Source organism: Calidris pugnax, unplaced genomic scaffold (genome assembly GCF_001431845.1).
Source record: "Calidris pugnax isolate Ruff unplaced genomic scaffold, ASM143184v1 scaffold11, whole genome shotgun sequence".
In the NCBI taxonomy this organism is placed as follows: Eukaryota; Metazoa; Chordata; class Aves; order Charadriiformes; family Scolopacidae; genus Calidris; species Calidris pugnax.
The window spans coordinates 6,143,418-6,156,763 of record NW_015090803.1 but is presented as its reverse complement, the minus strand read 5'-3'; the positions used below and the strand labels follow the sequence as shown (position 1 = coordinate 6,156,763).

General features: G+C 36.7%; 1 protein-coding gene across 3 annotated transcripts in view; it reads right to left on the bottom strand.

Annotated features, from left to right (window-relative positions):
• The window catches only part of ZNF385D (zinc finger protein 385D), a 415,254-nt gene that overhangs the window by 334,580 nt on the left and 67,328 nt on the right, over positions 1–13,346 (bottom strand). The window contains exon 1 of one of the 3 annotated variants that reach the window (XM_014937863.1): positions 3,013–3,042. The exons of the other annotated variants lie outside the window; for them this stretch is intronic. Within the exon in view, the coding sequence (XP_014793349.1) occupies positions 3,013–3,031 (19 nt within the window). The 5' untranslated portion in view covers positions 3,032–3,042. Of the gene's footprint in view, positions 1–3,012; positions 3,043–13,346 lie in introns of those variants that run through there. 3 annotated transcript variants of the gene reach the window in all.

The following is a 13,346-nucleotide window of genomic DNA, read 5'->3' as shown; positions in this document are numbered from 1 at the left end:
AAGTAGTTATTATATCAGAAATATTTTATAATCGCCTCTAGGATTAAATCCTGAAGTATTACATTTTGATTTTTTAAATATAAAATATACAATTATTAGGTCATATGTGAATGACAACCTATTGTTACATTCCAACATACACTCCTACATTCAAACACTGCACTTGACTAATCACAACAAATTCTTAGTTGTTTTAGCACTTAAAAATGCAAGACCCATTTTTCAGGTTGGAAAAAAAAAAAAAGAGGGGGGAGGAGTTATTGTTTCCCATATTTATATATTTCCATGTGTTGCAATTAACAGAAGGAAAAGTAAACCCCCTGTATTTTAGTCAACTAAGCTTAAATGCATAGATCTCACTCTTGAGTTCATTAATTAGGTATTTAGCAACCACCAGTCATCCCCTCTCCACTTCTTGAGAACATTTTCAAGCCCAAATCTAATAATTTCATAACTTTCCTGGTTCAAAATAGTTCAAAGACTAATAACAAACACTTTCTATTAGTTTCTTATCTTAACCTCCCAGAATTATAATTCAGAGATAGTTAATTTAGAGGCAGCTAGTACCAAACTGTAACAACTACAGAAGTGAAAAGATAATCCCACCTGAGTAACCTCAAGTGAAACCAATGTAAACATAAGCTGCTGTGATTGAAGGTGAGTGGAAATGGCACAAGTGAAGCGCTCTGTGCACTCCAAACCTAATATTCTATTCGAAGAGTGCAAAATGCTATACCAATTTAGCATCTTAATGAGATCTTTATATAGCATATAAACCTTTAAATGGCTTGTTTGCCCATACTTACTGAATAAATGAAAGTCTAGCCAAAGATTCTAATCTGTACTTTGAGTGGCAAAATTACTGCAGCCTGCAATACAATGATACTACTTCATCTCTAACTAACAAATTGATCAACCTAGAGACAAAAAAGAACATTGCAGGAACACAAGTCAATGAGCTACAGATGCCTTTAATCCCAGGTCCAGACAAGGTTCAGTATCTAAAAATAAGTCTAAACAAATCTTTACACCAAAACATGGCAAATCAGTCTTGAGAGAGCTTCAAATATTGTCAATTTCATCTACTATAAGTTTTGCTGGCCTTCCCAGGGATTTAAACACATTTACTGCTTTCCAATCAAATCATAAAGACAAGTTTATCTAATATCAATATTCAAAACAGTTTCAATCTCGTTTTCAGATTTGCTTACTATCTAATTAGTATTGTGTTCTTTTATGCTAACTAAACCTATTTCACTTAAGAAAATACAGAACCCATTTTGAGACAAGCTCTGCACTTGCCATAGATTAAAACCTCACCCACTCAGTTCAGTCAGTCTTTATTATTTCACCTTTTGTGTGTAGTCAACACTGTTATCTAGGACTACCTACAGCAAGACATGAGAGAGCAAGCTAAAAAATTCACTCCAAAGTAAAAGTAAAGAGAAAAAGAAGTAGCATCAAAGTAGCTATTTACTAAAATCAAATCTATTATACCAATAGTGATGACAGGAACTTTTATGGACAAATCACAACTGTCCCATAAGACATTAGGGGACTGTAGAAGCTTGGGCCAAAGCCTGAGTTTTTTCTGCAGCAGATGTATAGCATATTTCTCCTACTGGAAGGAGGCAGTTTCTCCTGAGGAAGCAGCAGCAATCCATCAACCCCTCAGCTTGCTGGATATTGTTGGAGAAATCGTTCCCCCCAAAGAGAGCTATATTCACCTATCTAAAATATTTTTAAATTAAGCAAAGCAATCTTTAATCAAAGTATTATAAGGATTAAAATGCTAACATGATAGCAATAGTTTTACTAAATTGCTCTAAATGACAGTAACTTTTCAGAAATCCCAGTTTATATGCAGGCTGTACATTAATATATATGATCTTTTGCATTGAAAGCATTCCCCACTAGAGAGCAGCATGAATTTAAAATTACAAGTTCAATATATCTCTAGACCTATAGTGTTAGTCATATAGCCATGAGATTACTATAATAAAACAGATCTTCTAACCAAGATGAAAAACATAAATCAGCAAATATAATCTAGTAAATTAAACAAACATTTTACACTATATGTACACATATCTAATTCCTTTTGAAACATTTACACAGATAAGATGGAAGCCTAATAAACTGTATTATCATGTTATAACATCTCTCTAATATTCCAATCAACACAGGCTAATCTAGAAGAGTTTTATTTTTGGCATATAGAATACTCCTGTCTTGCATTTAATCTCATTCCAGGAAAAGAAATTATAAAATGCACACTAGATAAAGGCACAGTGAAATAATAAGGGAAATTACACCTTGGAAATAAGTGATTCAAGCGTCTACCATTTGATTTGTGCTTTCATTAGAAAGCTGTGATGGCATTAGAGCTGCAATACATTTTTGCCTACTGCCATGTCTATTGTAAATCTGAAGGAAGAAGGGGATAATTTATAAGTGCAGACTAGGTGGCAGTTAGGAAAACAGAATTTTCAGGAATGGATATTACACTAAAGCCTGCCACCATTGCCTTAACAGATACACAGTGATTTCTGAATATGTAATAGCAGTACTAAAGGACTAAGGTGAAATATTACATATCTGTGCAAACCACTTGAGCTGATGCTGTAAACCAGCGTTCCATAGTAGCACTCCGTATATTGACTGGGCACAAATGGGTTGAGAAAAAAGAAAAACCAACAACAAACCTAAACATGAAGACAAAAGACTTTAGAAAAACAGAAGCAGTTTAGGATTAAAACATTCTGAGTCCTTCTTACTCAATATTCCTTAAAGGACAAGGAAATAAAGATAACAAAGGACAAAGAAAGGGGAGATATCCAATTGAGTATAACTTGCTGAGTTTCTTTTAAAATACTAGTTGGAGTAGTAAATTGTATTTTAAAAGAAAAGAAATCAAGTTTGTGAAATCTTGTAAAAGATCTGTCAGTGTTTCAACTAACGCAAATGCAGACAAAGCCTTGGCAAAGCAGCACACAGACTTTCAGTTCATACCTGCATATGCCTGCATCATTTCATACTTCTGTTTTCTGGAATGAAATGCATAGGCAGCAATTTAGATTGGTGGGCATGAGGGAAAAAAAGGCTTAATTTATTCTGTTGGGAAGTTACACAGAATATGGTCAGGTGGAAACATTATAATCTTAATTTTAAAAGTAATTTTTAATTGCTATCAATATCTTATTGGTTTGAACTGCTGATCCTTTGTGGAAATGAATAGGCATTAAATGAAAATCCTCTTTCCCTGTCATTATATTATAGAGTTCATCTTAACTGCACTGGTTGCATATCATACAAACAGTCATCAGTTTTGCAGATAACTTTTTTCCCCCCATCCTAAACGAAGGCTAACTTCTCAACATCTAGGAGCCCTAAGGAAGACTGCAGTGAACTAGAAATGAATGATCAAGGTAACCAAGAACTCAAAATTTCAAGCCAATTTAAGTAGCACTATGGATAAATGCTTACATTTATTTTCCCTGGAGCTCTGAACTCAATTTTGGCTCAATGATGCTTACCAGTAAAATGAACTTTGCATGACATTATAGCTTTGTGAAGTAGAAAACTGTCCCATGTGGAAAACCAGCACAACTACAACTTGTGTTGTTCGTTGGCTTAGCTAACATAGCTACTGCCTGGGGATTTCTCTTCTGAAATGTGCTTGAATGTAAGGGATTAGAAATTACATCCGTCCTGTGAAAAAACTCTTACCTTCTTAAACACAAGACAAAAGCACACTTTCTATTCAAGGATATCAGCACACTACACAAAACGCCCTCTGCTAATAACTGGAATATTCCAGTCTTTTTGAACATTAGGAATTTGATGTTACATCTTTCAGCTGATAGGACTGAAAGTTACTGGTTGATGACAGTCATGGTAGCAGGGTGGTCTTTGTGTTGGCCTTTTAACAAACTCTTCCAGACTGTGAGCTGATATATTTGACAGGACCCTTCCCCAAAACTGGATATTTGTAGGCTGCAGTCTTCCTATTTACCTGCTATGTTATTCGAAATCCCTGCTGTGCCTGTGACCCCTTTAACAAGAAGCCAGTGACAGCTAGCTTGGCTTTGCAACCTCTAGATTGACCTCACTGAATAAAACGTTGGCTCAAGAAATTTGTTCCTAGGAGAAGCTTAAAATGAACATATTGCCGTCTATTTTATACATGGATGAAGGGGGCAGGACAGCCTGCGGGAAGGATCAGGAATACAAAAATAAAATAGTTTTTGCTTCTTCCACCCCTGTTATCACTGGATGATGTCCCGACACGGTAGCCTTCAGGTTTTGATCAGGGTTGCACCTGCTCTTGGTTTTGAGCCCAAAGCAATTTAGGTCATGAATGGTCTATTTTACACATTGCTGCTGTGGCAGCTACAAACATGCAATGAGACGGATGAACAATGTGAAAACAGTGAAAGGGCACTCACGGTGAAAGCACTGCATCTCTGAAATGCAGCTCCCTCCCAAATGACCCGAGTAACCTTCAGGATACGCTGCAGGACTCATCTGTTTTTCTCTGGATGGATGAACGAATGTCATTTCAGTGGAAGAGCTACTGGGGAATGGGAACCCACTGGGATTGGAAAGGCTTTTTTAAAAATAATTGATTTTTGAGGATCTCTTTTGTCCTGAGTCTTTCAGATTTTTCTGTCTTTCAGGTGAAAATTAAATACAAAATAGTATATAATACAATAAAAGCTGATGTGAAAGTCTGGAAAATACATGCATTAAGTAATTTTACACTGTTGGTAAGCTTTTCTACTAAGAGTTTTAGGACTGCAAGAATAACCATCACTTGTTTCTAAAAAGCAAGGAAGAGTTTGTTAGGTCATACACTCAAGAGCTAAATTACTAGTCAGTGATAAAATTGCAGATAGAAGGCAGTATTTCTTGTCGCTGTCTGTCTCGTATAGTGCACATCACATTTGAAGCCATTTTTTACCAAATTTTCTCTCAAAAATCCACAAAAATACAGCAGAAGAGGTAGCTTAGGAGAAAAAGAAAAGTCAAGGAGAGAAACACCTTATTTTCCTGTTTATTGTTTCTCCATATCCTTCCAGCTCCTCCCAATCTGATCACTGCTGCTAGCTGTTATACCACTTCAATCATCCATGAGAATAACAAGAAAATCATAATCATCAAGGTCTCAGGTGATTTTTGCAAAGCTTAAGAGGAAAATAATCTCTTGAGCAAAAAGTGCCTCAGGTGAAAGAAATAAAAGCAGGTTTTCCCCACATGTTTATTGCTTGGAGGAGGGGGAGGTGGAAGTAGACTGAGGTTATTTGGGGTTAGAGGGCTCTATAACTTGTATAAAATGTCTATGTCCTGGGACTCCTCCCAAGAACCGCATCTCTGCAAACTGAAGAGTAGATTTTTATCCATCTGAAATAGGCTCATTGTATATTCGTATACCTTGAGCAATAGCCCAGAAAATAAAAGCCTGGGCTTTTGTTTTGTTTTGCCGGGAGAGCACTTAAATCTTTCAGGAAAGACTGCATTTCAATGCAGCAGCAAATGAACAGACTCCAGCTACCTCCCCTCACAGCCATGCACACCACGAGTTCTTAAAGGAACTTATAGATGAACTAAACAGAAAAAGTTCATCATTTCTTGGTTCAGCAGTTCCCTCCTGCCAGAAGCAACCAACAGACATCTCATAGTCTCGAAATATACTGCAGTCATTTTTTTAATTGAGTTCTATAAAAAGAGCTAAGCACTAATCAACACCATATGTTATTCAATTAGCTAGTAATACATATCTATTTCTCAAGCCCGTGCTAACATAATGGAGCGCTTTTGGTGGTTTAGAACTATTTAAAGGCCAAGTAATTAATTTGCAAACATCAGCTTCTAAAATCTGAGAAGCACTACTGCGGCGACTTGCAGCCAAAGCCAAGTCATGAAAACTCCCTCATTTGCTTCTTATTCAATCCATTTTCAGAGATGGTCCTCATCAAGACAAAGATTTCTCCCAAAATAGGGCAAAATAAAGACATGAGTTCAGCTGCGTGTTTGGTACCTGGGTCCCCAGGGATGCTCTTCCCACACAGGTAAAGCAAGCTGTTTGTGCTGCCTCACCTCCCTCTCCGTCAGCAGTTCTCTCGTGTACAGAACTTGTATAGAAGGTAGTAGTTAAAATGGCAAAAAGCAGAGCTAGCACAGGTATGAAGGCTCTGCTTACTAAGAAAATTTGTTGTTGTTGTGCACCTTGAAGTGTATTAGTTTTTTTTCCATATTCTTGATTTCCATATTTGAGAATTTCACTTGCAGCCTCAAAACTCCTGTCAACAGCACTCCAATTGGCTGGGCTCAAAAAGAAGGGACAGAAGCGTCTGATTAAATTCAGACTGCCTCTACCAGACAAAACTTCGGATTTAGCAATATTTCTGAGAAGGCAGTCAGTCAGTACATGTTTTAAAGGTCAGGGGAAAAAAATGCAGATTTTTTCAGTTATTAACTTTGAGCAACATATAGATTAGACCATTTAGCATGGTCTAGAGATAGATGTAAAGAAAAAAGGATGTGCGAAGGAAAAAGATGACAACTGATCTTTTTCTACAGAACTACTGAAGTGTTTTAGGTATTGGAATTACTTTTGATTTCATAAATAAAAATCTTTCAGCCTCTCTGGATCAACTCCCTGATGTGAAATCAGCCTACAGCCTGTCATCCAGATATCCTGTAAGTGCCATATTCCACTTTAGACCTTTAGTTTTCTTTCTTAGTACCTAAATATCCAGTGAAGTCTTTATATCTCAGGAGAAAGCAAGAGCATGAATGTTGTTTGGGCATAAGAAGCAACTAATTTTTGCAGACAAGCAAGTTCTGTTCTTAACACCCCAATAGAACAACTACCACTATAACCAAACACGTAATTTTAAAAACATCCTTAACTTTCTGTTTGTTTCTGTTTTGTCGATAGATTATCTCTTTAGAAATACAAGTCACTTCTTTCCCCCCCTTTTTGGTTAAGTGTTTTGGCAATATGCTTATGAAAACATATCTACAAAACAAAACAGAAAAAGAATTAATAGGCATGACGCATGAATGAGTTCTGTGGCAATTCTGCTTAAAAACAAAAAACACCACCCTCCAAAAAACATTGCAGAATAAAGAATGATAATTTTGAGCCAGATAGTTCATTCCCTACAATCTTTGGTATGCATATGAAATGGAGCCATCAGACACTGATTAAAATAAAATAACGTAACAATAAATGTAGCCATGGTGGGGAAGAGTAAACGAAAGGTCACAAACAAAGGATTACTAAGATTCAGATTCTTTTTATATTCTTTTCAATTTTGGAGGATTGTCAGAAGTTTGTGTTTTGCAATTATTTTTTTTTTCATGCAAATACTTTCAAAATTATTATTTTCTTGTACTTTGCAAGATAATTTCTCAAGATTTCCAGAGTTCTTTGATTTAAATTCTCAAACCATGTCAGGCCCTAGGTAATAGCAATGCTTACCCTACATAAAAACAGCCAGAAGTTAGAAGTCTATCTTCCCTCTCTTATACTTTTGTTTTAGACGGCTGTTACGTTGATATTTTGTAAATAAAAGGACTTTAAAAAGAAAAAGAACCATGGAAGAGAAAAAGGGCCATTTTGGAAAAAATTTCCATATCAAATGAAATATTGTGCGTTTTGTCTCCCTGTAAAGCCCTTTCACAAACACCCGTGCTAAAAAAAGCTTACAGAATTAGGGCTTATATTTTATTATTATCATCTGTTCTTTTAGAAAAGTAATTGTTTTTTCAGATTATCCATTCATTATAAAACATTCAGGTAGCTCTGGCATCATTTACAATTGTAAGGATTTTTTTTTAGTATTTTACTGCTTCATTACACCCATTGGGGCATTCAATGTTGAATTTAATCGAGAGCATTTTCCAAGCAATGCAAACACATCAAGGTGAAAGTCTGTTGTGTTTGAAAAGGTTAGCAGATGTTTTTGCAAGTGCATGTGAAAGTTACTGTCATTTATCTTATTCTTGCACTGTTGGATTGCATACTCTTTAACAAAGAGGATACATTCAGTACAGCATTCATGGGAACAGGAATATAATTTCTGCTAGTTTACAGCGTGTGTTTATTTGTTGTAGACTGCACTTTTAGTTGAGAAGCATAAACACATTGTATGTAACTTAAAAAGCATATTCTCTGTCATGTCTTGACAGCCAATGTCTTTCTTATTGTATCCGAGGCTGATAAAAAGCACTTTCATGTCAATTACACGTTTACCTCAATCTCTTCATCAATATAAGGGATTTAGAGATAAATGTCTAGCAAACAAGGCTATCCTTGACATATATCAGTAAAAATCTGAAAGACAAATTGGGAGATTTGGACCTTTCCCTGTTTTCCCAGGATGACACAGTGTCCTACAGCAGCAGCTAAAGTCTTTTTTTACAGCCACGAACGGCCAATATATGGCTTATATGTTAAAATAATTCCCCAGCTGCATCTGTGTCACATTTCTAATAACCTTATCATCACTGTACCCAGATGTAATGCATTTATAGAAATGCTTATGCATCAAAAATAAAAATGCGCAAAAGGAATCTAATTATTGAAAGGAGAAAATGGGGTGATTTTTTTTTTTTCGGGACAAATTCAAGTCATTCACTATTAGTGAATGCAAATATACTTTCAAGGTACGATTGCAATAGTCTCATAGGGTGAGTGTGCATCCCAGTGTACATCCAGGAAAATGTATCAGGACATAAGAGGACTTACCAAGCAATGGGAAATTGCACTAACTTCCTTTGCTTTCCTATGAGTGTAATTCACTCCTCCGTTGAATCATGTGTGGAAAATTAGGGTAGGGGACATTGGGGAGAATTTTTTTTATATATATTTTTTACAAGTTATACACATATAAGGGGAGGGCTTGAATTTATTTCAGTAAGTTTTTATTGATCCAAGTTATCTGAAATATGTTAACTATTTACAATTTGGACACATACAGCTCAATAAAAATATGGAAATACAGGAAAACATGGACAACTAGAGACTGCAAGCCAATACCTCCTCTCTGCTGCAGGGACTGCTGCTTCACGTTGCTTGTAAAAATCAGCCCGTTTGAAATTGCTGATTTTACAAGATAGTGCAGCAATATTTTCCAAAATCTAGAAAATTACCAGAGAGGCAAGAAGCTTACTGGACACATTAATCAATGATGGTGCCTTACTATTGCTAAAATGCAAAACAGGCTTCTAAAATAGGAAAGGGTTTTCAGTTTTGCAGAAAGATATATATATATTTATAGATCTTTTCTGTGTAAAGTTGTCTTGGACCACTGCCTTCAGAATTCCACCACCCTATCATTTTTTTGTTAAGCTTTATACAGCACGGGTTGCTAATAATTAAAAGGTATCAGAGCTTATTTCTGAGACAACCTTACATAATTGGAAGACTTTTTTTTTTTTTTCCCCCCAAAAAAAAACCCCACATTACTGAAAAAGAATCATGGCAATTACGGGAATAACGGCGCACAAACATAGAAAGTAGGATAGCTGATGCTTTCCGGCCTTCTCTGGAAAACCTTCACAGCAGTACTTCTCCTATGGCACTTTGTGGCAGATGCTTACGGCGCAGCCCAAGAACTGCTGCTCTTGGGAAGCCTGAGCACTTTGCCCGGACACTGTGATCTACTGAAACTACTACTGCAGAGTCTGTAAAATATTTCCAGCTCTGCTGGCTCCACCAGCCATCTGCAGTCTCTCTATACCTGCCAGGGCAGGCTGAAGTTGTTGAAAACCTCTGAGAAGTCCTGCATAGTAGAACTTAAAGCTCTGTAAGACCTATGAAGTTTTTTCCTTCAGCCATGCTGATTCAGATGAAGCAGCTTATAAACTCTATTAAACATACGACATGTTTATAAAATCCCTGGGACTTTCAAGACTACTTAATTTTTCAGAATAACAGCTCAATTTTGCATTAAAATATTCGTTGGCACTGAAGGTCACATAAGACTACTAAATAAAATATACATGAAATTTTCAGAATTAACTCATTTTGAAACATGATTTTATGACAAAAGGTTAGAAGACTTCACAAAATATTAAGTGGCCCAATATTTCAAGGCTTTTTTATCTCAGAATTACCATCTCTGATTAACTTCATCCCTTGTCATCTAAAACATTGCACCTCACTGAACATGTACAAGACTTCAACCTAAATGAACTTTTTCGGAGAAGTTAGAGAAGTGTTAAATATAACGCTATAGTGACCCTTACCTACTTACAGACCTTCACAATACAGTGCTCCTTTTACTAGGAAACAGACATCTAACTGAATCTATTTTCCTAAAATGTCGAGATAAACATACTCCTATACAGGTGTAAGTCTGGATGACAGCCACTGAAGTCAGAGGCATTACATTGGCATAAAAATTGTGCAGAAAGCCGAATTAGATCCCCATTTTCCTCCTACCCAGAAATTCATACAATGATTTCAGCATCTCGGCAGTCACTGGTGATTTCAGCATCTCAGCAGTCACCATAATTTCTGCTGTTCTTGTTATGCATTATAGAAACTGTCACTTTTTAAATTTATGGTATCTTTTACAGCTTGAGTTAAAGAACACTTAAAGGACTTTCAGTGTTTGATATACCTCTACTCCAGAAGAATAGAATTGAGACTCCATTATTAATTTAGACCCAGACTACCAGACTATGCACACTAGCAGTCTCAGGGAATTTTAATGGGATTACCTGCATAAGTAAGAACTTCTTATATGACGAAAGCTTTGCAGGACTGCAAAACTTTTCTAGCCAGAAAAGGGAAACATTTAATGATGAGAAAGTAAAAGATTACAATAGCAAAAACTTCATTGTTGACTGTATGACTCACAAGGCTGCAATATATTCACCATTAATTTAATGAACATCTGACTAATCAGCTGTGTTTAGTTTCCTGAGAAGATCTGTAAGGTAATAAAAATCCCAAATGATGTTAAATTACTACTACTATTGTAAACCTTGATATTGTCAGTTTTGTTTCTTCCCTGAAAAATTTCTTCTGTAATAGAAGAACAATTGTTGAAATATGGTCAGAGATAAAAAAAAAATACACCTTTCAATACACATTCGTTTATTGCCATAATTCTATGGCAATCCATTTGGAATCTTTGTCACATTTTCATTTTGTTTGTCACAGAGGCATATGAAGAGAAAACATTGCACGCAAGCAAAGCCATTGAAAGCAAAGTCTAAAACCAAACAACTGAACAAATGACCTTCCCCTTAGCCACTGCACACAAGAGACTACTCCATCCTACCTCTCATTTCTCTAGTTTAGACAAAATCATAATTCTTTTACTTCACATTATTTAAATGCAGCCGAACAACATCATTTGCAATCAACACTGCCAGGACCAAATGGGAATGTCTTACCTTGCAGTAAGCAAGGTATTATGTTATCCACATCAGCATGCCTTGCTCAGTACATACACATCTGGAACCAACACACTCACTGTCAACTGCTTTTCACAAATCACTTGATTATTGATTACTACAATTATTGCTTTTCATTGACTCCACCTCATTCCACATTACTGCTCTCCTGCTGCTTCAACAAATTCTGAAACTTCTACTGCAAAGAAAATTCACAATCAAGGCAGTGATCGTTTGCACTGGATACTTACTATATCAAGGTTTTTTGCAGTGATCTGCATTTATTTCAGAAAAAAATAATTTTTCCATTACAGTTGCAAGCTCTTTACTCAGAAGCAAGCAGCAAGGGTGGTTAGTTTTCCCCCTTGCAGCACTCTATGATTTATATATCTTTACTGTTCTATAAGAGACACACTTTTTCAGTGTTGAAGAATTCAAAGATCTATAAACACACAAATAACCAGCCACATGGCTTTAGGAAGGTAATCATTCTGAACGGCCACCAACCACTTAGGAGACTACAAGGATTTTTATTTTTTTTTTTTTGAAACATCATCTGCCACAAAGCACAATTCTTTCTGTTCAGCCAACTAACTTCAACTCTTGGGTGGGATAAATAATTTCAAGAAGGACAGAAAAGTTTAGTTTATTGCATGTACTTATATATACTTAAGTAACATACAAATGCATAGATATATATGCACAGATATACATATCTAAGACTTTTGAAAGAGGTACCAACAGGGTCTTTTGAGCAAATCATTTTGGGTCAAAACCACTGGAAATTCTCACAAAACCTTGGCCAAAACCCACATTTTTCACACAAACAAGGTCACAATGTTTTTTTTCAGCTTTCCTTGCACAAACTTTGATTTTAACAAGAAAGAAGAGCAAAACCCTCTGGGTCCTTTGGCCCAAGTAACACTAAGTCATTATGTTTCAAATTTTGTTCTGTAGAAGAATGTGCTCATACTACAGCTAGTTTGTGCAGCCAGTATCACAGCCACCTACTAACAGGTGTTCAACACTGTTACGGGTTTAAGGTGTGAGATAAAGCTACTGCCACTTTTCCTGCTCTTGTCATTTCGACCATCAAAAGAGATACCAGAAGGTGGGTGGATTTTCTCCGAGAGCAAGCCTACCAGAAGCACAAGTGCCCCAGTGGCAAAGTATGAAACAAAAGAAAGCAGCCAACAGCCTAGCTATGAGTAAGCTTCACAGTGTGTCGTGGTTTAACCCCAGCCAGCAACTAGGACCACGCAGCCGCTTGTTTGGTTTGGATGGGGAAAAGTGAGGAAAAACTCATTGGCTGAGATGAGGAGATAAAGACTGCTTAATAAGCAAAGCAAAAGCCACACATGAAAGCAAAGCAAGGAATTCATTCACTGTTTCCCATCAGCAGGCAGGTGATCAGCCATCTCCAGGAAAACCTGGATCCATCACACATAATGATTACTTGGGAAGGTAAACGCCATCACTCTGAATGTTACACACACCCACCCCCATTCCTTCTTCTTCCCCCAGCTTTATATACTGAGCATGACCATCACATGGTACAGAATATCCCTTTGGTCAGTTGGGGTCAGCTGTCCTGGCTGTGTCCCCTCCCAATTTCTTGTGCCCTCCCAGTCTACTTACTTGCAGGGCGTATAAGTAGCAGAGATAGCCTTAATTGCTTTGCAACAACCAAAAACGCCAGTGTGCTACCAGCACCATTCCTTATTCCAAATCCCAAACATAACACTATACCAGCTGTCAGCAAGAAAGTCAACTCCATCCCAGCTGAAACCATAACACAGTGACACAGTATTTTGTCACACCTGTAAACATAGCACAGGATTTTCTTCCCCGGAGAGAGTATTTTGTCAACAAAAGAATTAGCACTGACAAATGATGACCCAAGTTCCTTTTATTTCTGCCTGCAGGAG